Source organism: Erinaceus europaeus, chromosome 2 (genome assembly GCF_950295315.1).
Source record: "Erinaceus europaeus chromosome 2, mEriEur2.1, whole genome shotgun sequence".
Taxonomy (NCBI): Eukaryota; Metazoa; Chordata; class Mammalia; order Eulipotyphla; family Erinaceidae; genus Erinaceus; species Erinaceus europaeus.
In genome coordinates this window covers 162,749,389-162,776,844 of record NC_080163.1, presented here as the reverse complement: position 1 = coordinate 162,776,844, position 27,456 = coordinate 162,749,389, and the positions used below count along the sequence as shown (strand labels likewise).

General features: G+C 37.3%; 1 protein-coding gene across 2 annotated transcripts in view; it reads left to right on the top strand.

Moving 5' to 3' along the window:
- The window catches only part of LONP2 (lon peptidase 2, peroxisomal), a 113,162-nt gene that overhangs the window by 50,938 nt on the left and 34,768 nt on the right, over window positions 1-27,456 (top strand). For both annotated transcript variants that reach the window (XM_007533678.3, XM_007533677.3), the window contains 4 exons: window positions 7,142-7,283; window positions 17,313-17,463; window positions 19,057-19,183; window positions 20,949-21,082. In XM_007533678.3, the coding sequence (XP_007533740.1) occupies window positions 7,142-7,283; window positions 17,313-17,463; window positions 19,057-19,183; window positions 20,949-21,082 (554 nt within the window). The remainder of the gene's footprint in view (window positions 1-7,141; window positions 7,284-17,312; window positions 17,464-19,056; window positions 19,184-20,948; window positions 21,083-27,456) is intronic.

The window sequence follows — 27,456 nt, the reverse complement described above, 5'->3', positions numbered from 1 at the left end:
GGCCCTTCTGCCAGCCATGACATCATCTCCCCAGACAATAATTAGGACCATCTGCATATCAGATTTTAGGCTTAGGCAAACTAACAAAAAAACAAAAAAAAAAATGAGTATAGCCACAGGCCTTTTGGAATACAACTAAAATATGCCTACTAGCTATCTACAATACAGGGATTCCCCCCACCCAACTCTTCACCTGCACTATTACAGCCTTTAGGTCCATGATTGGTCAACAATTTGGTTGGCTTTGTATGTTAACTCTCTTTTCAGCCCCAGGTTCCAGACGCTAGCAGGATGCCAACCAGACTTCCCTGGACAGAAAACCCCACCAATGTGTCCTGGAGCTCTGCTTCCCCAGAGCCCTTCCCCAATAGGGAAAGAGAGGCTGGGAGTATGGATCGACCTATAAACACCCATGTTCATCAGGGAAGCAATTACAGAAGCCAGACCTTCAAGCTTCTGAATCCCACAAGGGCCTTGGGTCCATACTCCCAGAGGGTTAAAGAATAAGAAAGCTATCAGGAGGGGATGTTATATGGATTTCTGGTGATGGGAATTGTGTGAAGTTATACCCCTCTTATGCTGTGGTTTAGTCAGTGTTTCCTTTTTATAAATTAAAAATTTAAAAAAAAGAAAATTAAAAAAAATCTAAGCATGACTACTCTAATATTTGATTTATTTAGACATATTTTTCTTTATTTAGACAAGACTATTTTTAGTTCTTAAAAGTTATTTTTCTTTTTTTGAGAACATCTAGATTTGTCTTAAGGTTTCTTTTTACAATTTGAGAAATAATAGAGGCTTAGTAGAAAATTTGAGTTTTTTAATACCCTTATGTTTTTCTACCATGTAAAGATAATCACTTTGAATATTTTATTTCCTGACAAAACTTTATATATTATTAAATATTTATTTATTTATTATTAGATAGAGACAGAAAAAATTAGAGGAGAGAGGAAAATAGGGAGAAAGACAGAGAGATACCTGCAGTCCTGCTTCACCACTTGTGAAGCTTTCCCCCTGCAGGACCAGCAACTTGAGCCTGGGTCCATGCTCACTGTAATGTGTGCGCTTAACCGGATGTGCCACCATTTGACCCCCAGAACCTTTTTTTTAATTGCTACTGGGGGGGGGGTATAATTGGAGCTAGGTGCCTGCAGTACAAATCCACTGCTCCCAGTGGCTACTTTTTCCCTTTATTTACTTTTTTTCCTTATTTTTATTTGATAAGACAGATATAAATTGGATTAAGGAGAGAAAGATACAGATATGAAGACTGACCTGCTTCACCACTCCTGAAGCACCACCACACACACACTCTCCATAGGTGGAACGTGGGGCTGGAACCCTGGTCCTTACACTTGGTAATGTGGGTGTTTAGCTGGGTACTCCACCACCCAGCCCTCTTACCAAAGCTTCATAGACAGCTTTTGCCTTTATTTTAAAAGGCAACAGAATTATAATCCTACCTTTTGCATTTAACATTATAAAATAAATATTTTCATATCTTCTTTGCAGATAACATTTTAATAAATTGTATAATAGTCCATAAGAAATCCTTAACTGAGTAGGCATAAAAATTGGTGATATCTTATCTTTTCCCATTTTTTTCCACATAAGAAAAGAAGTGAACTGAGATGCATCTTATACCTGATATTTAGATATTATTGGCAGTGAGTAACTGACCAGCCTTTTAGATTACATTAAATTTGAAGATATTTAGAGATAAGGCAAAATAATAAGAGTGTTAATCACCATGGGGTTATATATATTATATACATAAATATACATATATTAAATGCATGTACATATATAGTGTATATTATTAATTTGCAGTCATTTTTCGAAGTATAAGTCAGACTTTTTCTGGAAAATAAAAAAATGCTGATCTTCTAAATTAAGATTTGGAGCTATGTAAACACACTTTTGTTTTTGCATATCTTATTCAGTAATTGAATAGCCTTGATAAGCTTTGAAATACCTGCAATAACAACCAAAAAAAGTGTAACTGTATACATTTTAAGAATTAGCTTGTGTGCTTCAGTTTTAGGGGAAAATTCTAGGTAATCATCTATTCAGACTGAACAGTAAGTAATTGAAGTAGTATGCTCTTTATGAACATTGCTACATTGTGTTGTGCTTTCTTCCAAATGTCTTGTTATGAGTAAGGACATAGAGAAGGATAGTATTTTGCCCTCAGAAAAATGAGAGTTTACAAAGAGTGCCTGGCAGTGCAGCTGGTTGAGTGTACTCATTTCTATGTGTACACACATTTCTAAGGGCCTGGGATCAAGCCACTGGTCTCCACCTTCAGGGGAGAAGTTTCACAAGCAAGGTTGCAGGTATCTCTTTCTCTCTCTCTTCTTTTAATTTATCTTTTCCTAACAAGGAAGAAAAAAGAATGAAAAGAAAAAAAAGCCACTGGGCGTGGTGGATTTGTTGTGCAAGCATTGAGCCCCAGTATAACCCTTGTGGGGGAGAGGATAAAAAAAAAAATTTAAGTACTGTTTTCATTTATTTCCTATACATATAATTTCTCAGGAGAATATTACCATGTGTTAACTTGTTCTTTAAAAAAAATGTTGCTTTTGTTTGATGACATTGAAAGAAACATTTTATTTAATGCTACATTTTTCACCATTTGATTCATATCCTAACGATTTATTCAGATGGCATTCTGTATTTTGTCAGTGAAATATACGTGCTAGTATGCCTTCTGGCAGAAGACAAACACATTATAAATATTTTTTTTTGTAAATTATAGGTTCTGTGTTATTAGGTGTCCTCTTTGACCTCTACCCTAGTGGTAAACATTTGTGAGAATGCTAAATATGCTTCAGGAACACTAATAGCACTAAAAGTGCTTGATGATGTGAAAAAATATGAGTTGCTTCCTTAAGGCCCTCAGAAACATAAGAGTTGTAAAAAGGTGCTGCTGCTGGTGGTGGTGCTACTTGTTGAGTGTACTCATTACTGTGTGCTAGGACCTGGCATCAAGCCACACTGGTCTCTACCTTCAGGGGAGAAGTTTCACAAGAGATTGATGTATTTATTACCCAAATACAGATATAACTGATTTCTGCTTTTTTTTTTTTTATCTTTTTACCAGAAACCAGAAGTGAAAGAAATGACTGTTGTTAATCATTACAATTAACGTCTTTCAGATGCTTACTATATGTCAGACACTACACTGAGGACTTTACTTATTATGTTCCCTCATATACTCCAAGTGTCTGGTACCTCTTTTGCAAATACTGAAACAGATTTATATAATTTGTCTGAAGTCTCATTCAGAGTCTTGCTTGACCTTAATAGTAATGATAGAATGGTACTTGGGTATGGCATGGTTGATGTAGTGTCCTTAAATAGCAGCAAGCCTGTGTTTGAGGGAAAAAAAAATCTTAGAGCTCTCTACTCTTTTCTACTCTTTAATAAGAGCCATCATACTCTTAGCATCAGAATACCTTCAGACTCCTTAGAGGAGGTATACATTTGATACCCTTGAATAAAAACTAGGTCATAAGTATACATCAGATGAATTGTAGAATCAGTAAAGCTTTAGACATTACATTTATTTAAAAGAGCACTTTGTAAGAGGTGGTTAAGAAGGGGCTGGGTGGTGGTGCACCAAGTTAAAAGCATGTGTTACAGTGCACAAGAAGCCTCAAGTCCCTACGCCTCTCCTCCTCTGTGTCTTCCCTCTCAATTTCTCTGTCTCTGTCAAATAAACACTTAAATATTTTTTTAAAAAAGGGTTTCAGGAAAAGTTTCTTAGAATTACTTTAATTTACACAGGTAGAGACTTTTTAACATGTTTTTTAAATATTTATTCCCTTTTGTTGCCCTTGTTGTAGTTATTGTTGATAATGATGTCATTGTTGTTGGATAGGACAGAGAAAAGTGAAGAGAGGAGGAGAGGGGAAGACAGAGAGGAGGAGAGAAAGACAGACACCTGCAGACCTGCTTCAGCACCTGTGAAGTGACTCCCCACCAGGTGGGGAGCCAGGGCTCGAACCAGAATTCTTATGCCGGTCCTTGCACTTAATGCCACGTGTGCTTAACTCGCTGCGCTACTACCTGACTCCCAGGTAGAGACTATTTTAATGGCAGGAAGGCTCCATATTAACAGTAAAAAAGCATACAGGGAATAGGTTTTTTTTTTTCTTTTTAAAAATTTTTTAACTTTATTTTCCCTTTTGTTGCCCTTTTTTATTGTTGTTCTTGTTGTTGATGATGATACCGTTGTTAGATAGGACAGAGAGAAATGGAGAGAGGAGGGGAAGACAGGGGTAGAGAAAGAGAGACACCTGCAGACCTGCTTCACCACCTGTGAAGCAGCTCCCCTGCGGGTGGGGAGCTGGGGGCTCAAACCTGGATCCTTACACCAGTCCTTGTGCTTAACCTGCTGCGCTACCGCCCAACTCCCTGGGAATAGTAAGGTTTTGATTGTGGATATAACAAGAAAGTAACAAATTAAAAAGTTTTGTAAGGGCTAAATTCCGAGGGAAAGTGAATTCTAAAGGTATTTGGATCTTATTTTGTAGGCTTAGTTAAGCAGTGGAGATTTAGGAGAAAAGTCAGGCTTGCTTATAGTGACTAGTATTCAGAGTTCTATTTCTTAAGAATGGGCATCTGCTTAGAATATCTTCTGTCTGACTTTAGGTCTAGACTTGTCGGTGCATGTTTTTGAAATCTGTCTATCAAAACCACTAAGGAAAGGAACAAACTTAATTACAACAAGAAATAACATTAAGAGGCTTTGAGAGTTTTTAAAAAGCCCCTTACTGCTCTTAAAACCACATAAGATCCTGTCAGGTCTCTAATTTCACTAGAAAAATAATTTCAGAGAATTTACTAATTTTGATTTTTGTCCTACCTGTGTTCAGTTCTGAAATCCTGAATGTGTTAATTCTTTACTGTAACAAAACAGTGTTTGTTGTATCTGGTTCCAGTGCCTTGGTCACTTCCCAGATAAAAGACATTCCCATGATATTTTTTAAAGACTTTCTTTGCCTCTTTAAAGGTCACTCTACTTATTCTGTCCGACTTTCTAGCAGTCATGTGGCAGAATTGAGAACTTCTCCATGAATTGGCTTCGTGCAGATTATGTGATAACTGCTACTGTTAAATACTTATATCATTGATCAATTTCCTCTAGAAGTTCACCCTTTTTTATGCCTGTTCATTAACAACAGCCTTTGCTCTGCACACAGCTTAGACAGCAGGGTTATAATTATAGTTAGTGAGTTGCTGCTTAAGATAAAATTTTACTTTAAAAAAGGCAGATTTTCTTCAGTTTGACAAACATTTGTGTTTTTTTAATATTTATTCCCTTTTGTTGCCATTGTTGTAGTTATTGTTGTCATTGTTGTTGGATAGGACAGAGAGAATGGAGAGAGGAGGGGAAGACAGAGGGAGGAAAGAAAGACACCTGAAGACCTGCTTCATCACCTGTGGAGAGACTCCCCTGAAGGTGGGGAGCTGGGGGCTCAAACCGGGATCCTTATGCCGGTCCTAGTGCTTTGCATAACATGCACTCAACCCGTTGCGCTACCGCCCAACTCCCCAAACGTTTGTTTTTATTTCATCCTACTCTCTTAATTCTATAGATGATTCTTTTCCAGATAAAGCAGCCTCTAACATTTTAATGCACAACAAGACAAACTGACTAAATGGAGATGTCAATTAGATATCAAGAATGAATACAGTTTTATCCAAATGGCCAAAATTCATTGGATTTTGCGAGTTTTATTGAATTCAGATCCTATTACCACAAATACTACCTCTAAAAATGAAAAGTTTGGATTTTTTTGTTTTGTTTATGTTTTAAGTATACATCAGATGAATTATAGGATCAGTGAAGCTTTAGACATTACATTTATTGAAAAGATCACTTTGTAAGAGGTGGTTAGGAAGGAAGGGGCTAAGTTGTGGTGCACCAAGTTAAGGGCATGTGTTACAAAGCACAAGGTTCAAGTCTCGAGTCCCCATGTGTGGCTGATTTTTAAAAATGTTTGTTTGTTATTATTGGACAGAGACAAAGAGAAATTGAGAGGGGGGGAGAGGTAGAAAGGGAGAGAAACAGACACCTGCAGCCCTACTTCACCGTTTTTGAAGCCTTCCCTGTGCAGGTGGGGACCAGGAACTTGAAAATGGGTCCTTGCTTGCAGTGTAGTGTGTGTGCTTAACCAGGTGCACCACCACCCGGCCCCCTTGAGTGACTATTTTAATCACTTTTAATTTCCTTCATGAAGAAGATGGTGCATAAGCCAGATAGTGGTGCACCTGGTTGAGTGCACACATTTCCATGTGCAAGGACTTGGGTTCAAGTTCCCACTCCCCACCTGCAGGGTGGGGGACACTACAAGTGGTGAAGCAGTTGTCTGTCTCTTTCTCTCTGTCCACTTCTCTCTCCTTTCTCAATGTCTCTCTGTCTCATCAAATAAAAAAGAAAAGAAAAAATGAATGCCAAGAGCAGTGGATTCATAGTGTTCTCATTGAGAACCAGTGATAACCCTGGTGGCAAAAAAAAGAAGAGGATGGATGGATGGATGGATGGATGGATGGATGGATGCATGCCTCAGACCAGGGAAATAGAACAATGGTTAAGCAAAAGCTTCATACTTGACACTCCCAGTTTCCAGGTTCAGTCTCCAGCACCATCAAAAGCATGAGCCAAGATAGGAGCTGGGAAATGGAGTCCATGTGTAGACAGCTGTGCTATAAACCATTAACCTCCTCATAAAATAGATTTTATGAGGAGGGGGGGTGATGATGCTTCAACCAACTCTGGGCAGCAATCTCAGTATGTTATAGTTGGAAGTCAGTGAGTGGTATAAACAGGGCACTCTGAAAAATTGAAAAACTGAGAATCAGATTCATTGGTAACTATGACAATAGTGGTTTTCACTTTCTCTAACTGGCAAATATAATATTTAGTTCCAATATCCTTGGTATCTTGTAATCAGAACTAGAAGAAAATCAGAATCGTTTATTTAGATATAGAACTTTAAAAAAATTTTAGTACTTCACTGCTATATTACTGTGATAACTGACTTTTCAATCCTGAAATTTGATTCCTAAATTAATACTGTTCTTTCCTTTTGACATCTCCTTGTTAATTTGCTGCCTGTTCTTTTTATAGGCGCACCTATGTTGGTAGCATGCCTGGTCGTATAATCAATGGCTTAAAGACAGTTGGGGTTAACAACCCAGTCTTCCTACTAGATGAGGTTGACAAACTAGGAAAAAGTCTACAGGGTGACCCTGCAGCAGCTCTGCTTGAGGTAAGGTTCAGAAAAATCACACTTGAAAAATATAGATGAGAGTGGTCCGGGAGGTGGCATAGTGATAAAGCTTTGGGCTCTCAAGTATGAGTTCGATCCCCAGCAGCACATGTGCCAGAGTGATATCTTGTTCTTTCTCTCTCCCCCTATCTTTCTTATTAATAAATAAATAAAATCTTTAAAAATATATATATATATAGATAAGAACAGATAATCATGTCCAAGTGACAGATACATTGCTATGAGTTTAATCATGGAAAAAAGTTTGACAGACTAAAATTTGAAGCAGATTGGTAAAATATCTTAGGATATTTTTTTCATTCCTTCACTAATAATTCCTCTTATTTTGATTTTATTTTTTAACATTTATTTATTCCCTTTTGATGCCCTTGTTGTTTTATTATTATAGTTATTATTGTTGTTATTGATGTCATCATTTGTTGGATAGGACAGAGAAGGGAAGAGAAAGATACACACCTGCAGACCTGCTTCACCACCTGTAAAGCGACTCTCCTGCAGGTGGGGAGCTGGGGGCTCAAACGAGGATCCTTATGCTGGTCTTGCACCACGTGCACTTAACCTGATGCAGTAGCCCGACTCCCATTTTGGTTTTATTTTTACTTTTATTTTTTCCAAATAGTTGAACAAAAATTTTTGTATCTTTATTATTTAGAGATCTTTGATTCCACAAGGTTACTACAAAAACAAATCCTTGGATTCTCCTTTTCTATGCTGTAAACCTCTTTAACTTTTAATTGATTATCTCAGTTTTCAAAATAGCTTAACTATATTAATACTTTATCTTCATTTTCTTCCCTTTATGGGGGAGATTAGCAGTAAAATCCAGTAGTTGGTACATATGTAACATTTCTCAGTTTTTCACTTAACAGTCTAACTCCCGTCTAGATCCTCCTCTGCCATCATGTTCCAGAACCTGAACACTTCCTCCTACCCCAGAGTCCTTTAATTTGGTGCAATACACCAACTCCAGTCCAAGTTCTACTTTGTGTTTTCCCTTCTGTTCTTATTTTTCAACTTCTGTTTATGAGTAGGATCATCCCATAGTCATACTTTTCTTTCTGACTATCTCACTTAACCTGATTCCTTCAAGCTCCATTTAAGATGAGGTAAAGAAGGTGAATTCATCGTTTTTAATAGCTGAGTAGTATTCCATCGTATATACCACAACTTACTCATCTGTTGTTGGAAACCTGGGTTGCTTCCAGGTTTGGCTATTACAAATTATGCTGCTATGAACATACACAGATCTTTTTGGATGGGTGTGTTTGGTTCCTTAGGATATATCCCCAGAGAGAAATTAGATCTTTTTCAGTTTGGGGCATTATCTACTCATTTCCTTCTATAGATGGAAATTTTGCTTCTTTATTCCCTCTGCCCTTACTATATTATTCTTATATACCCAGTCTCCAAAATATTTATCCTGACTTTGTTAATCAGTACTGAGTAATTACATCATTATGATGTATAAGTGTTTTCTCCCATCTTAGTTATATGATCACTACTTTACTGACATAATTTTTTTGCTTTCTGTATACAATTTTTGAAATTATTTTTTAGGTTTATAATTGTCTTGTTTTTTCTGTCTACTTTTACCAGTTAATATAATTCTGTTTGAGACTTTAAAACACTAGTTACTTCATCTTCTGTAAGCCTGACTTTCTTTTGTGTAGTTAATTGAGTAGATAATTGAGTACGTAAGTGAAGTAGGGAATAGGAGAGGAGAATTTAGGTCTAAGTAGTAAATATTGTAAATTAGTGAATATTTCTAAGTAGTAAATATTCCCTAATGCCTGACCTAAGAAATCTTCTGGGGGGTCAGGCGGTAGTGCAGTGGGTTAAGCGCACATGGTGCCAAGCTAAGGATACCAGTTTGAGCCCCCGGATCCCCACCTGCAGGGAAGTCGCTTCACAGGTGGTGAAGCAGGTCTACAGGTGTCTATCTTTCTCTCCCCCTCTATCTTCCCCTCCTCTCATCGTTTCTCTCTGTCCTGTCCAACAACAAGAACAACAATAACCACAATGATAAAACAACAAGGGCAACAAAGGGGGGGGGATCAAATAAAAAAATTAAAAGAAAAAAGAAAGAAATCTTCCTCTCTGCTTTGCAGTTGTGTATGGGGTAAGTACTAAAACATGTCTTCTTTAATTAAACAGATAGTTTGACCTTTCCTTCCTGCCTTGACATAGCCTCAGTATCTACTGGTGCTAAGCATTTAGGGCCTTCTCATGTCTTTCTTAGTCATACTTATAGTCCCATGCAGCCACATGGCTAAGTTCCCAGAATTGTTTCAGATCTTTTTTAGTCTCTTAATTTTTCCTTTTAATTTTTTTCAGCCAGGCTATTGTCAGTCCCAAGCTTCAGGAAACTTTAGTGTTAAATAGTTGCCGCTGATAGTTTTTAACAAATGTTCTGGGGCCAGGGGTGTTTACCCAGAGTGTTCTCTGACACTTACTTCTGCATTTAGTTTTAAAGCTTTGCTTGTCTGAATTTAGCCCTTTTTTTTTTTGTTTGTTTGATTTTCGTATATCTATAAAAATACAGTTTTATAGTCAAGGTTTGTGTCATGCCTGTATATTTTATATTATATGATGTTGAACTGTTTATGCCATACCAGTAGCTATCCAGAGGTTTAATGGAATTAAAGCTAATAAAAATTTTAATAAGATTATATTGGCTTTCCATTGGTTTTCCAAACATTTGATATTACAGCTTGATATTTCAATGTATGTATATGCCTCACCATACCAACATTGCAGTTCTAGTGTCATTCTCATTATTAGGTTAATCCCTTCTGTCTTTCCTCCTCTTTCTCTTTGGTAACCTTCATGCTTTTATAGACATAAGTATTCAATGGAATGCTATTCATCATAATTTAGTATATATCACAAATTTCTTTATCCACTTATCCATTGATGGACATTTGGATTGCTTCCATGTTTTGGCTACTGTATATAATAATGCTGCTAATATCATAGTGATATATCTTTCAAATTAGCATTTTTATGTTCTTTGCTGATCCTATGGCACTACTATTTTGAATTTCTAAATAATATTCAAATAGTGGTTACATGACTGTCCAGTCCCATCAGCAGTGCAGTTTCTTTTTCTTCACACCTCCTCCAACACATGTATTTTTTACATATGTAATTCTCACAGATGTTACAGGCTATCTCATTGTGATTTTAATTGGCATTTGCTTCTTACTTTCGATCTTTTTTTTAATTTCTGTATTGGGGAACTAATGTTTACATTCAACAGTAAATACAAACTGTTGTTTGTACATGCATAATATTCCTCAGTTTTCCATATAATAATACAAACCCCACTAGGTCATCTGTCATCCTATTTGGACCTGTATTTTCCCCCACACCCACCCCAGAGTCTTTTACTTTGGTGCAATACGCCAATTCCAGTTCAGGTTCTACTTGTGTTTTCTCTTCTGAACTTGTCTTTCAACTTCTGCCAGAGAATGAGATCATCCCATATTCATCCTTCTGTTTCTAACTTTTTTCACTTAACATGATTTTTTTCAAGGTACGTCCAGGATTGGCTGAAAATAGTGAAGTCACCATTTTTAATAGCTGAATAGTATTCCATTGTGTATATATACCACAACTTGCTCAGCCACTCATCTGCTGTTGGACACCTGGGTTGCTTCCAGGTTTTGGCTGTTACAAATTGTACTGCTAATAACTTATGTGTACACAGATCTTTTTGGATGGGTATATTGGGTTCCTTAGGATATATCCCCAGGAGAGCAATTGCAGGATCATAGGATAGGTCCATTTCTAGCCTTCTGAGAGTTCTCCAGACTGTTCTCCACAGAGGTTGGACCAATTTACATTCCCACCAGCAGTGCAGGAGGGTTCCTTTGACCCCACAACCACTCCAGCATTGCTGCATTTACCTTTTCTGATGTATGATATCCTCACAGGAGTGAAGTGGTATCTCATTGTTGTTTTTATTTGCATTTCTCTGACAATCAAAGACTTGCAGCATTTTTTGTGTTTTTCGGCCTTTTGAATCTCTTCTGGGGTGAATATTCTGTCCATGTCCTCTCTCCATTTTTGGATGGGGTCATTTGTTTTCTTCTTGCTGAGTTTGGCAAGCTGTATGTATACTTTGGTTATTAGCCTCTTGTCTGATGTATGGCATGTAAAGATCTTCTCCCATTCTGTGAGGGGTCTCTTGGTTTGGGTAGTGGTTTCTTTTGCTGTGCAGAAGCTTTTAAGTTTGATGTAGTCCCATAGGTTTACACTTGCCTTAATCTTCTTTGTAATTGGATTCATTTCATTGAAGATGTCTTTAAAATATATGCAGAAAAGAGTTCTGCTAATATTTTCCTCTAAGTATCTGATAGTTTGTGGTCTAACATCCAAGTCCATGATCCATTTGGAATTTACTTTTGTATTTGGTGAAATGTAGTGGTTCAGTTTCATTCTTCTGCATATTTCAACCCATTTTTTCCAACACCATTTGTTGAAGAGACTCTGCTTTCTCATTTAATAGTCTGGGCACCTTTGTCAAAGATTAGATGTCCATAAGTGTTGGGGCTTACTTCCAGCCTCTCAGTTCTATTCCACTGGTCAGTGTGTCTATTCATGTTCCAGTACCAAGCAATTTTGATGACAGTGGCCCTATAGTACAATTTGAGATCTGGGATTGTGATAACTCCAGTTCTGTTCTTTCTTCTCAAGAATGTTTTGGCAAGTCTAGGTCTTTTCTGGTTCCAGATAAACATTTGTGGCATTTGTTCTATTCTCCTAAAAATGTGGTTGGGATCTTGATGGGGATAGCATTAAATTTGTAGATGGTTCTGGGCAGTATATTCATTATGATGATGTTAATTCATCCAACCCATGAACATGGAATATCTTTCCACTTCTTTGTGTCTTTTTCAATTTCCTTGAGCAGTGACTCATAATGTTCAGTATACAAGTCTTTCACTTCTTTGGTTAGGTTTATTCCCAGATATTTTATTGTTTTATTATTAAACAGAACTGATATCTGAATTTCATGTTCTTCTAGCTTAGTGTTTGCATAGAGGAATGCCACTGACTTTTTTTGAATGCTAATTTTGTAGCCTGACACCTTACTGTATTGCCTGATTATTTCCAAAAGCTTCTTGCTGAATTCCTTAGGTTTTTCTGTGTATACTATCATGTCATCTGCAAATAGGGGGAGTTTGACTTCTTCTCTTACAATCTGTATCTCTTTAATTCCTTGTTCCTGACTGATTGCTATGGCAAATACTCCAAACACTATGTTGAGTAGTAATGTGATAGTGGGCCTGATCTGAGTGGAAATGCTTCCAGTTTTTCACCATTGACTATGATGTTGGCTGTAGATTTGCTATATATAGACTCCACTATCTTCAGGAATTTGCCATCTATTCCCATTTTTGGTAGCATTTTGATGATAAAAGGATGTTGTATTTTGTCAAAGGCTTTCTCTGCATCTATTGACATGACCATATGGTTTTTGTTCTTGCTATTATTGATGTGGTGTATCACATTGATTGATTTAAGTATATTAAACCAACCTTGCAGCGCTGGGAAAAACCCGTTGGTCTTTTTAATATAATGCTACATCCTGTTGGCTAGAATTGTGCTCAATATTTTAGCATCTATGTTCATCAGAGATACTGGTCTATAGTTTTCTTTTTTGGTTGTGTTCCTGTCTGCTTTTGGTATCAGAGTGATGTTAGCTTCATAGAAGCTGGAAAGGAGTATTCCAGTGTCTTCAATCTTCTGGAAGACTTTTAAAAGTAGAGGTATTAACTCTTCTTTGAAGATTTTGTAGAATTCATTTGTAAAACCATCTGGTCCAGGACTTTTATTTTTGGGGAGATTTTTGATAACTGTTTCCATTTCATTGGCTGTGATGGGCCTGTTCATGTTATTCACTTCCTCTTTACTTAGTTTTGGAAGTTGGTAGGTATCTAGGAAATCATCCATTTCTTCCAGGTTCTCTAGCTTGGTGGCATATAGTTGTTCAGAGAAGTCTCGCATGATAATGTTGAATTTCTGCAGTGTCTGTTGTGATATCTCCTCTATAATTTACTATCCGATTTATTTGGGTCTTTTCCCTTTTTTGTTTTGTGAGTCTGGCTAAAGGTTTGTCAATTTTGTTCACTCTTTCAAAGAACCAACATTTACATTTGTTGATCTTTTTATGGTTTTCTTATTTTCAATGTTATTTATTTCTGCCCTAACTTTAGTTATTTCTGTCCTTCTGGTTGCTTTAGGGTTCCGTTTTTCTTCTTCTAGATCTTTAAAATGTGCAATCAGGCTGTTTATTTGTGCTTTTTCTTTTCTCCTAATGTGTGCTTGTATGGCTATGAACTTCCCTCTCCGTACTGCCTTAGCTGTGTCCCAAATATTTTGATATCTTGTGTCTTCATTTTCATTGAACTCTTGAAACATTTGGATTTCTTATTTTATTTTCTCTTTGACCCAGTAGTTGTTAAGTAGTGTATTGTTGAGCTTCCACATTTTGGGGCTATTATGAATCTTTTGTTGATTGTTAAGTGTTAGTTTAATTCTACTATGGTCTGAGAAGATGCTTGGGATTATTTCAGTGCTCTTGAATGTGCTAATGCTGTTTTTGTGGCCTAACATATGGTCTTTCCTTGATAATGACCCATGTGGACTTGAGTAGAATGTGTATTCCTGTTTCTTGGGATGAATGACTCTGAAAATGTCCAATAGTTCTAGTTTATCTATCTCTTCATTGACTCCCTTATTTCTTTATTGATTTTCTGCCTGGATGATCTGTCAAGTTGAGAGAATGAGGTGTTGAAGTCCCCTACTATGACTGTGTTGTTGTTAATATATTGCTTTAGCTCTTTCAGTAGATGTTTGATGTATTTAGATGGCTTCTCATTGGGTGCATAGATGTTGATAATTCTTAAGTCCTCTTGATTGACTGATCCTCTGAGCATTAAGTAATGTCCATCCCTATCTTTTTAGATTTTTCTTTAATTAATTTATTTATTTTAAAAAGGAGACATTAACAAAACCATAGTACAAGAGGGGTACAACTCCAGACAGTTCCCACCACCAGATCTCCGTATCCCATCCCCTCCCCTGATAGCTTTCCTATTCTTTGTCCCTCTGGGAGTATGGACCCAAGGTCATTGTGGGATGCAGAAGGTGGAAGGTCTGGCTTCTGTAATTGCTTCCCTGCTGAACATGGGCCTTGACTGGTCGATCCATACTCCCAGCTTGCCTCTCTCTTTCCCTAATATATGGTGTTGGTCTGCGAAAGTGGAACTCCAGTACACATTGCTGAGGTCGTCTGTCCTGGGAAGTCTGGTCGGCATCATGCTGGCATCTAGTAACTGGTGGCTGATGCTAGAGAGGCTGTGTGGACAGAGGAACCCTTCTGCACTGCTGGTGGGAATGTAAACTGGTCCAGCCTCTGTGGAGAGCAGACTCTCACAAGTCTAGACATTGACCTACCATATGACCCAGTAATTCCTCTCTTGGGGATATACCCCAAGGACACCATAGCACCCATCCAAAAAGATATTTATACACCTATGTTCATAGCAGCACAATTTGTAATAGCTAAAACCTGGAAGCAACCCAGATGCCCAACACCAGATGAGTGGCTGAGCAAGTTGTGGTATATATACACAGTGGAATTCTATGCAGCTATTAAGAACAATGAACCCGCCTTCTTTTTTAATTTTACTGATTTTAAAGTCTATTGTGTCAGATATGAGAATAGCTGTCCCTTCCACTTTTTGTGGGCCATTCGCTTGTATGATAATTTACCATCCCTTCACTTTGAGTCTGTGTTTGTCTTATTGAGCTAGGTGGGTTTCCTATAGACAGCATATTTTTGGGTTGTGATTTCTGATCCATCTTCCTATTCTGTACCTTTTCATAGGTGAATTCAGGCCATTGACATTTCTTGATATCAAAGATTGAAGATATTTTAATGCCATTCTTGTAGAGTTTTAGAGTTTTCTGATATATGGCATATTTATGGTGGTCTGACTTTTATAGGAGACTTTTCAGAACTTCTCTCAGGGCAGGCTTGGTGATAGTTGGTTCTTTCAACTGTTGCTTATCTGAGAGGGTTTTTATGCCTTCATCTAGTCTGAATGACAGTCTAGCATGATACAGTAGTCCTGGGTGAAAGCCTTTCTCACTGAGCACTCGATAGATATCTTGCCATTCTCTTCTGGCCTGTAGTGTTTGTGTGGAGAAGTCTGCTGCTAATCTTAAGGGTTGTCCTATGTAGGTGACTCTTTGTTTTTCTCTTGTTGCCTTCAGGATCCTTTCTTTGTTCTTATTCCTTTCCATTCTAAATATGATGTATATTGGTGTCTTTAAGTCTGGATTAATTCTGTTTGGGACCCACTGGGCTTCTTGAACCTTTATATCTTTGATGTTGTATATACTAGAAAACTTCTCAGCTATTATGTCCTGAAGAATGCTTTCTTCCTCTCCCTCTCTTTCTTCCTCTGGTAAGCCAATAATGCATACCTTATTTCTTCTGAAGTCATTCCATAGGTCTCTGTTGTTGTTTTCAGTATCTCTTAATCTCTTTTTGAGATCTCTTATGCCAGGCTAGCGTTGCCGGAGAGGGAACAGACCAGGAACTCGTGGCTGAGCAGGAACGCAATGCAGTGTCTTTATTGATCAGAGACAGAGCCTTTATATCTTTTGAAACGGAAGTGGCAGGTCGGAAAAGGAAATGGCTAGGAGAGGGAGTGGAGAAAAGAATAGAGCTCGAAGGTAGAAAGCCTCCATAGCAGGTGTTGCGAAGCTTCTAACCAATGGGATAAACCAATACCCTGCAGGCAGGTCGGGTCTCAGGCAAAACAGTGATTATGTAAGTAGACCATGGCATCAAGCAATGGAGCAGAGGGGAGCTAGCATACTGCCCAACACTCTTACTTCTTTTTTTGTTTCTCTACTTCATCTTCGACCTTGCTAATTCTGTCTTCAGCCACATTTATCTATTCTCTGCTTTTATTCTATTCCCTCTACTGTTTTCTGGAGTTCATCTATTGTGTTACCCTGTTCTGATACTGTTTTAGCTTGTTCAGCTAGTTGTGTTCTTAGCTCACCTGTTTCAGCTTTCAGCTCTTTAATAACCTTGAGATAATTAGTGTTTTATTCCAGGGTCTCATTTATTGTTTCTGCATTTCTGATGACAATTTTTTCAAACTCTTTACTCACTCCTGTGATAATTTCCTTAAGTAGTGTTTGGATGTTGACCTCATTATTTTGTGCTTAAACGTTTGGGGGGTTTTTAGCTGGTTCATTTCTCTAATATTTATTTCTATAATGGTTTTTCCTGGTTCATTTCTCTAATATTTCTTCTTGTTGGTTTAACTGTTGGTGGGGCTGTCTGCCCAGGGAAGTCTGGTTGGTACCATGTTAGCATCTGGAACCTGGTGGCTGAAAAAAGAGTTAACATATAGAGCCAAAAAAAAAAAAAATGTGGACTATGAGTTTTTTCTTATAACCTTATTAGTTTGTTCATATGTGAAATTCCCTTTGCAGTTAATAATTTGCATTAATAATGTTTGAGAAAACATATACTAATTATTTTACCTGTTATCTAAGAAAGTTTTGATGCTCTACACATTTTGTGTGTGTGTGTATTCCCAGAGCTGTTAAGATAGTGTGCTAACAAAAGGGAAACTGGTTTTGTAGGATTGGTAACTTTTTTATGACCATTTACTGTTTTATTAATAAATAGAACAGAGCTTGAAAGGGTAGGGCTTGCTTCTTTGTCCTGTTGTCTCTTTAAAACTGATATTGGATGTTGCATTTTTTTAATTCATGATTTATATAAGTTACAAACTAAATAGGGCCATGTTTCATTTGTTTTGTAAGTTTGGGAAATGATGTTTAAGTTTTGGCATTATCTCTGTTTTCCAAACTATATTAAACAGAAATATCAACTTAACTAGTGTTTAGTGTTTTAATTTATATAGCTTTCTGTTTCACTACAATTTGTTAATATTTTCTATTTTCCCATAGGTGTTGGATCCTGAACAAAACCATAACTTCACAGATCATTATCTAAATGTGGCCTTTGACCTTTCCCAAGTTCTTTTTATTGCTACTGCCAACACTACTGCTACTATTCCACCTGCCTTGTTGGATAGAATGGAGATCATTCAGGTACCAGGTACTTAACTCGTTTGTTATTTCTTGCCTTCTGGGTAGAACCCTTTAAAATTGGTGACTTGGGAGTCGGGCAGTGGTGCAGTGGGTTAAGTGCATGTGGCACAAAGTGCAAGGACTGGCGTAAAGATCCCAGTTCTAGCCCCTGGCTCCCCACCTGCAGGGGAGTCGCTTCACAGGCAGTGAAACAGATCTCTAGGTGTCTGATCTTTCTCTCCCCTTCTCTATCTTCCCCTCCTCTCTCGATTTCTCTCTGTCATACCCAACAGTAACAACAACAGTAAACAACTAGGGGAACAGAAGGGGAATTTTTTAAAAAATTTTTTGAAGAATAATTCTCATAATCTAAATACTAATCTGAAATATGTTTGTATTAGTGACTGTTAATTGGAAAACTTAGTTATTTATGAGCCTCACTTTATACATACTTATAAGACTAAAGTGATGAGATATAATTGCCTAGAAATTCCAAATTAAGGCAGAAAATCTGTAAGGTACAGTGATGTGAAGTGAAATAATCAGGACAACTGCTGCAGAGGTGAACTTATGAAGTTACCTTCTCCCTTTAGGATTGTTTAGTTTATGTTACCACTTTTCTGTGTTTCTTTTTATCATTTTTCTGCTTAAAAGATGCCCTAGTAATTAATCTTTGCTTGCTAAATGGAAAAGGAACTATCACTATAGGGGGAAATTTTATACTGTATTTAAAAATAAATCTCATTAAGACTATCAGTAGGAACATAAAGGCTTTAAAATACATAAATTACATATATAATTCCAACATGTGTTGGGGAAATCACACCTAGGAACATCTTAGTTTTTATTTTGCTGCTGAAATAAATAGGATTCTTAAAACAATCCCTTTGCAGCTCTCCCTTTTAGAAATCATAGCTTGTTTGTTTCGGTAACTTTGTCATAAGCTTTTTCAAATATGTCAAATTATCCTTTAAAATAGGTTTATTATTTCCCTACTAAGTAGTAAAATTTTAGCACATTTAAGGAGGCAATTATGCTTCAGGTTTGACTGAGTTTTAGTTGTTTTTTTTCTTCAGATATATCAGTTAATCAGAAGACTTTTAAACATTGTGCATAATAAATGCTTGTCTTAGTTGTAGTAGAGCTGAAAATTTTAACAGTTGTACATTGGAAATTAAATTTCTTATTCTGATTGTTTTCTGAGTTAAAAAAATGCTGAAACTCACCCCAAATTCAATATCCATTGCATCTGCATTTCACAAATTTTATTTCATTCAAAAACATAGAACTGCAGAAGCTTCATGAATAATCAGTTACAGGGGGTTCAGGCAGTGACTCACTGGGTTAAGTGCACATAGTATATGAAGTGCTAGGACCCATGCAAGGATCCCAGTTCAAGCCCCCACCTCCCCACCTGCAGGGGGCGGTCACTTCACAAGCAGTGAAGTAGGTTTTTGCAGGTGTCGATCTTTCTCTCTGGGGTCCCTCTCAATTTCTCTCCTATCCAAAAAAATTGAAAAAATGGTCACAGGAGTTGTGGATTCATACAGCAGGTGCCAAACCTCAGTGATAACCCTGGAGATGAAATAATAATTATAAATTAAGATCACTTCATTTCCAGGGTATACACAAGAGGAGAAGCTAGAGATTGCCCACAGGCACCTGATCCCAAAGCAACTGGAACAACATGGGCTGACTCCTCAGCAGATTCAGATCCCTCAGGTTACTACTCTTGACATCATCACAAGGTTAGTCAACAATCCTAAGGCTTCAATAATGCTTCAGTCTGAAAGGGAGATTATTTTACTGGCAATTTACAGCATATATCAGTATATATTTTCTCTCCCTCTCTTCCCTTCTCCTCCCGTCAAGCTCTTGCTGTCTCCCCTCTACCCTCCCAACATTCACAACAAGCAGTTCCATAACTGCTGATTTACACAAGGCTCTGTGTTAAGCAGATATTCATAGAGAAAGCATTTCCTATATTTTCATAGCTAAGGAACTCAGTTGAGCCAGAATTTAAACATTTCCATAATAGCAGTATAAGGGAAGAACTTGATAAATCAAGACTAAAAACCACAGAAAATATTGAGCTGCTTTTTATACCCAGGATCTTGAAAATTGTTGAGTTCGCTTACGAAGATGCTAGTTTCAGACATCTGTCAAATTACTTGTAGTCTCTTTGAAAGACTATGAATCCTTGGAGTGCTCATCTTTGGAATTAACACAGGCACAATAGAGGAGCATTAGCTCCTGTAGTAAACATTACATAGATTATCTGAGTAGAGTCTGCTTACTCTCATTTATAGCTTGTACTTGAATGGAAAATATGCCCTGTTGAGAATTTATCTCTACAATATCCTCTTAAAGTTTTTCTGGTTCAGCATTACAGATCCATTGCATCATCTGGCAGATTGTGTCAGACTTCCAAACATCCTACATGCAATGCTTTCCCAGTAACTGCTATTTTTGAGAGATAATGATCTCTCCATTTGAATTTGTGTTCCAGTTTGGCCAGTTCCAGAAACTGCTTTTTAATCTAAGACAGAGTTCTTATGGGAGGAAGTTTATACACAAAACAGTAAAACTAAGCCTAATCTGGGAGTTGCTTTTCTTAATGTTTGATTTACTATGTTCATAAGGTTAAGAGAAATGAATAAAGTGGATTATATATTGAAGTGTTCCAGCAGTGTCAGTATTTCAGATAATACCCATAGATGCCTTTTGATAACTTACAAGTCATTTAACCTTTTCGATAGCTTCATCTGTAAATTCATAGCCTATTTGAATGACAATAACAACCCCAAAGACATGTTTATTTGTATTTTTCAGTTTTTGCTTAGAGAACTATTTCTTTTTAATATACTGATTAGTTCAAAATATAAGATTATCTGTTAAGGAAATTTCTCTGAGCAGTTTTAATATTTAAAACATGACAAATATTTGCTATTCCAAGTAAGTTACTGAATTTAGCAGTTTATCCCTTGTTTTTTCTGTTTTCACTGGACTTTCACTACTAGTCTGTTTCAGAAAGAAAAACAGTGAGTAAAAATGAGGGAGAAAGGAAAAGATGCCACAGCACCAAAGCTTCCCACTGGAGCTTGGGTCATGAATGTGGCAAAACAAACACTCTCCTGGGTAAACTGTCTTGGCAGCCCAGTTTTTTACTTTTTCCTGTTTTCATGTAGCCTGTTGTAGTCATATACAGACCCATAATGTTGAAGAGAAGAGGGAATCTTAGAAAGTATATGTATCCTACTTCAATTCTTTTAAGTTTTAGAATGCTTACTCCTGACTGCTCCTTGGAGAGGAAATGTAACTGTTACAAAGATAATCTTTATATTCACCTTCTTATAAATATCTAGTTCTGCCACATCAGAGCACCTGGAATCTAAGTATAATTCTTCATACAGGCCCAACATAAGAAATTTGCTGTCAGGCCCACATCCAATAAATGTTCTCTTCAATACTTTTTACCTGCATATATGTATATCTTTTCTTTTTTAATGACAGGTATACCAGAGAGGCAGGAGTTCGCTCTCTGGATAGGAAATTTGGTGCCATTTGTCGAGCTGTTGCTGTGAAAGTGGCAGAAGGAGAACATAAAGAAGCCAAGTTGGACCGTTCTGATGTGACTGAAGGAGAAGGTCTGTGATCTTGATTTGATGTTCTTTGGCTCGATGGCTAAAAGTGAATGACCAAAAATGTTGGTTTTGATGGAGTTGTATTGGATAGCTCTTGCAGCAATGACAGACATACTATTTAATTGTGTTTTATCAGGAAGAGTGCCTTTTACAAATAGTGTAGTTTTAGTTCTGTGCTAATGTTTTAAGGATGTAGTTAATTTCTCCAGGTTTATAATGGTGATGCACTTTGTATATGGCTTCTGGTGTCTTTCTTTTTTTTCTGATTCTAGATTATATCTTTATTTATAATTCAAAAAAAGCTATTATAGCAGTGAAAACTCTTAAGTTGTCCTTTTGTAATAGCTTCATATGTAAAATTTGTTTTTGTCACATACTTTTTAAAAAAAATTTTAATATTTATTTCCTTTTTGTTGCCCTTGTATTTATTGTTGTTGTAGTTATTATTGTTGATGTCATCGTTGTTGGCTAGGACAGAGAGAAACGGAGAGAGGAGGGGAAGACAGAAAAGGGGAAAGAAAGACAGACACCTGCTGACCTGCTTCACCGCCTGTGAAGCGACTCCCCTTCAGGTGTGGAGCCGGAGGCTTGAACTGGGCTCCTTATGCAGGTCCTTGCACTTAGCCCACTGTGCTACCACCCGACTCCCTTTACTTTATTTTTTATTTGGTAGAGATGGAGATAAATTGAGAGGAGTGTAGGAGGTTTAAAGGGAGAGACAGTGACACCTGTAGCCCTGCTTCACCACTCATGAAGCTTTCCCCCTGCAGGTGGGGGCCAGGGCTTGAACCTGGGTCCTTGTGCACTATAATGCACGCACTTAACCAGGTGTACCACCACCTGGCCCCTCTCATTACTTTCTTTGATAGGTTCACAACTAAAATGCAGTTTAATTTTCTTTTTTTCTTAAGTAGGTGGTGACAGGGAAAGGAAGATGAGTATTTTGATACTAAGTAATCAAATATGGGTGGATGTACCCAGTTAAAAAGATTTTTTTAAAGAGAAATTTGAAGCTAAGAGATAAACTCACCTAGTTGACTGCCATCCTCTTCCTTCTCCGCCTCTTCCTTCCCCTTCTCTTCTCTACCCCTCTCTCACCTCCCACCTCTTCTCCTCTACCTCCTCCATTTATCTTACTTACTTTGGGGGGTGGGGAGAGAAAGCGAACAGACATACCAGAGCATCATTTGGGCACATGCAATGCCAGGGATTTAATTTGGAACCTTGTTCTTATGAGACTAAAATTCTCCCACTGGGCCACCTCCTGGGCTTCCTAGTTAAAATGTTTTAACTTCTTACCTCAGAGCTATACAAAACATGAATTCATCATTCTATGCTGCTTCACAAGTTGCTTTAAAAAGCATAACTTCTATATAGAGAATGATTTTTCTTTCAGTGTAAAGAGATTTCTTAGATGTTCTACCATTTCCACAATTCTTTCTAGAAAACAGTGTGAAGAGCCATAACTATAGAAAAGATGCTTTTTTTCCCCCTCTGTTGCTAAGCAGTAGTACATTTAATAGCTGTATTATTAAAAGACTAAGCTCTCACATAGTACTCCTATCTTCATTGATTTCATAGTCTCCAGAGAATAAACAACCATCTCCTGTTGAAAGACAGATAGCACAGCACAGAAACTGCCCCAGATCCATGGCTCAGGCCTAGACTGCACATATAGTAGAGTAAGTCCCTTCCTGATGGACTTTCTCTCCAACCCTTCCATGTGCATTTTAGAAGTCTCTGTTTTCTAAAATATTGTCGGCATTTCTTATCATTTCTTGTCTTTTTTATTATTTTTGTTCTTAATTGGTTTATGTATTTTATTAATTTCAAAAGAATATAGAGAGAAAATTTAAAGATAAACACAAATTCAGAACACTGTTTCAAAAAATCAGAGTTTCCATAACATTCCTTTGGTTAGTGATCAAGAATGGAGTCCAAGGGGCCAGGCGGTGGCATACCTGGTTAAATGCACACATTACAGTGTGCAAGGACCCGGGTTCAAGCCCCTGGTCCCCATATGCACTGGGAGAGGCTTCACAGGTGGTGAAGCAAGGCTGCAGGTGTCTCTGTCTTTCTCCCTCTCTTTCTCCTCTTCCTCTCTCAATTTCTGGCTGTCTCTATTGAATAATAAATAAAATATTTTTTTAAAAAAGGAGTGTTCCAATCTTTGTTTTAATATTTTTCAGTAGTAAAGTTTTATATCTTTTACTTTATATATGTATATTTTATTGCTTTATCTTTTTATATTTATTATAAATGGAATTTTTTATTTTCTCTTTTTTTTCTTAGCCTATGAGAATACTATACGACCTATATGCATCAAACTTGCCAAGTTGACATACTCATTTTACCTGTAGATTAATTTAGATTCTCTATATACACTACCAGTCTTTCCATATACAAATAATGTCAGTTTTTACTTCTTCCTTTCTGATCACTATGATTTTTAGGTTCATGTAGTCCCTAATGCACTAGGTAAGAACTTTCAGGAAAATGTTGAATGGAGTTGATAACAGTAAACAAAATAGATGAGAATAAAACCTCTGTTGAATTTATCAGCCTGAAGGTCTTTGGGCCACCATTTACTACCTAAGTGATTATTATAAAAGCTGCTTAAGTTGAGTAGGATTCTCAATAGCTCCCTAGTTTGAGTCTAATTTGACTCATAGATCACATCACAACATTCCTTAGTAAATACTATGCCTTGCCTGTTTGTTTTCCAGTGCATAGGAAAATAGGAGCTGTAAGTTTGAAAAAGGACTAAGTGGTTGGGTGTTATGAGTCACAAACAAAATTTGATGTCAGTGAAAACATGCCTGCCCTCTCATGATAAATTCCCTGGAACTCTGGTTGACCACAAAACACTGGACTGGCCGGCCATGGATTAAACTCTGACAGTTTCTACAGTTCAGTCTAAATCTGTTTCACTAGGTTGCATTTTGGTGTGTTTGCCTGGTATGTTTGGCATGTTTGACAGTGAAATCTGCCTAATGTAGTAATGTAGTGGAAGGAAATACATCATATTCTTTTTTTTTCCCCAACTGCTTCACAGCTAAATACATCAAAGTAAACTACTAAGATTTGACAGTACTAGTTCTCTTTATATATAACTTTATAACTCTCCTCCTTCACCAGTTTGGACTATTGTCAAGAAACTGTACTTCTAAAACATATATGGCATTATAAAAAAAATTAACTCAATAAAAATAAAATTATTCTGTTTTTAAAAAATCTGCCGTGGTCCAGGAGGTGGCACAGTGGATTCTCAAGCATGAGGCCCTGAGTTCTATCCCCGGTAGCATGCACATGTACCAGAGTGATGTCTGGTTCTTTCTCCCCTCACATCTTTCCTCACTAATAAACAAATTAATTAAAAAAAAAAAAAAGTCTGCCTGGTGGAGGAAAGGAAGATGCCATGCCACGTAAGCAAGATTATTTAGTACCAATGAGTCAAATGCCTTAGGAGAGAGCAAAGCATATCAAAGAATTTGTATGCCTGCTTCTAACTCAGTATTACGTGTTAGTCACTTCATAGCCCACTTACTTCCTAGGTCAGCTCTTCTCTAAATCTTATCAGACCCAGGCCTCCAAGAGGAATCAGTTTGTGTTGAGCTACTCACTGAATTCTTTGTTGTAGCTTTCTGTCACTGATTTCTCAAACCCATAGCTTGTTTTATGATAGTTATTTTAAGTGTGGCTCCTTTTAATCAAAACAGGAAGTTGTTCCTGAAGGAACTGTGTTTTTTGATCCTTTCAGTTTTGTTCTTTTTTATACTAGTTGTTTCCAATTCTGAAGCTTAACCTTTTTTCTTTTTTCCTATCTTGAACACATTTCTAATGTAAAATAATACTACTGATACATATATTTTAAGAAAGTAACATTTGATTTTTGTTTAACATTTTGTAAATTCTTTTCCCTTTGACTTCTTGGAACAGTTTTTTTTAACTTATTACAGTGTCTGGTATCTCTTATCTTTTCAATTTTACATTGGTTATCTAGTCCTTATAGCCACTTAAAAGGTTACTTTAGAGAGAATCTGCTTCTTGGCTCACTTGCAAAGTTGTCAAGAAACCTTAGTTCTTTGATGACCATTGACCCATAACCCTTAGTTTCTCTCCATGTTTACATCATGGCCACCAGCTTCCCCAGAGAGTGACATGTGAAAGGGTGAAACAGAGGGACCAAAACAGATGCTACAGTCTTTTATAATGATTTTGCCATGTTTTGTTGTCACACACACCAACCCTGGTATGGATGAAAGGTAGCACTACAGAGGGGGTGTGAATCAGAAGGTAGGGATCATTGGGGGCTCATCTTGAAGACTGACTCATAGATTTTTGTCTTTGCTTTAAAAAAAAAAAAAGATTTATTAATGAGAAAGATAGGAGGAGAGAAAGAACCAGACATCACTCTGGTACATGTGCCAGGGGACCGAACTCAGCACTTCATGCTTGAGAGTCCAATGCCATCTCTGGGACCACTGTTTTTGCTTTTTTGTTTCAATAAATTGTTTTAAATATGTAGACATAGAGAGTTAAATAGTGTCATACACTACGTAAAAGAACATGCTGTAGTCTTTTACCGTAATTTTTTTTTTTGGCCTAAACACTTCTGTGTATTTCATTTCTGTGAATATACCTCCCTTTCTGAGAGTTAAAGTAGTTTAGCATTCTAAAGAAAACTTATGATGTGGGTGGTTAATATAGATGGTAGATATTTCTGTGCTGCAGACACAGTTAAGAATAACTGGGAGGTCAGGCACTAACTCACCCAGTAGAGTGCACATTGTATACATGTGTGAGGACCCAGGTTATAGTCCCTGGCCACCACATGGGAGTGGAGCAGTAATGTGGAGTTTCTCTCCCCCTACTTCCATCCTCCTCTCTCTTAAAAAAAATCTGGGAGTCAGGAGGTAGTGCAGCGGGTTAAGTGCATGTGACGGAAAGAGCAAGGGGCATAAGGATCCCGGTTTGAGCCACCGGCTCCCCACCTGCAGAGGAGTGGCTTCACAGGTAGTGAAGCAAGTCTGCAGGTGTCTATCTTTCTCTCCCCGTCTCTGTCTTCCCCTCCTCTCTCCATTTTTCTCTGTCCTATCCAACAACAACGATGACAATAAAACAAGGGCAACAAAAGTGAATAAATAAATAAAATATTTTTTAAAATCTGTCAGGTATAGTGACAACTGCACACAGTTGGGGGGGAGGGGGGTATCAAGGAATGAGGGGGCCTGAGTAGGGGAGGACTATAATACTCTGTTGGGAGGGCCTTGAGGGTTGCACCACAAGCAAATGAATGTTGTTTTTCTGTTTGTTTTTTTACCAATAATTGAAACAGCTTAATTTGTCAGCTTTTAATTTAAATTTTGTTGATGTTCTTGTCTGATTTGTTTTTGGACATAAGATGTTGCTAGCTCATTTTACTGAAGCAAGGATAACTGGGTAGTTTCCTGTCACTTGGTTCGAGTTACATGTAAAAGTTATAAAACATTTTGACCTAAATCTGTCATCTTCCTTTCTGACTAGAATTAGTGTATACACACACACACACACACACACAAAGAGAGAGTAATCTGTGTATGTGAGTCTGAACCTCCAAACCATAGACCAGATTCTATGCCATTTATTTTAGATTGTTATGATACACAGAAATCAGATATTTGTTTTATAAAGACATGGCTTGCGTTTCATGGGGGAGGGGGGTAGGCCTTTGGAAAAAAAATGTGACAATTCACAATGTTGGTATTATTATGTAGTCTGAATTCAAATTGACCTGCATTTCCTGATCTCTAAGCAGTACAATTTTGAAATTATCTGCATATTCTTTTTAGAATTTGCTAATTTAAAAGGCTAACATAGTTTAATAGCTACCCCAGTCTCAGACACTTTAGCATCAGGATTTTCCTAAACCAACGTTAACATTTGTGCTGTTGAGTATCCATTATACTTAAGCTGGTTTCTTTTTTATTATTATTATTCCATTTTGTTGCCCTTGTTGCTTTATTGTTGTAGTTATTGGATATGACAGAGAGAAATGGAGGAGAGGAAGACAGAGGGGGAGAGAAAGACACCTGCAGACCTGCTTCACCGATGAAGCGACTCTCCTGCAGGTGGGGAGCCAGTGGCTATAACGGGGATCCTTACGCTGGTCCTTGTGCTTTGCGCCACTTGCATTTAACCCACTGCACTACCTCCGACTCCCGCTGGTTTCTTATTAAAGGCACAGATTGTACAGATTGGGGTTGGATGTTTGAATTTAGTGTTGTGCTTTTAGGATTTAATGTTATTTCATCTGTTCATACTTTCTTTTGATAGTATTACTGGTTTGGGACATATTATAAGATGTATTTATTTTCGTGAGACAGAGCAATGCTCTA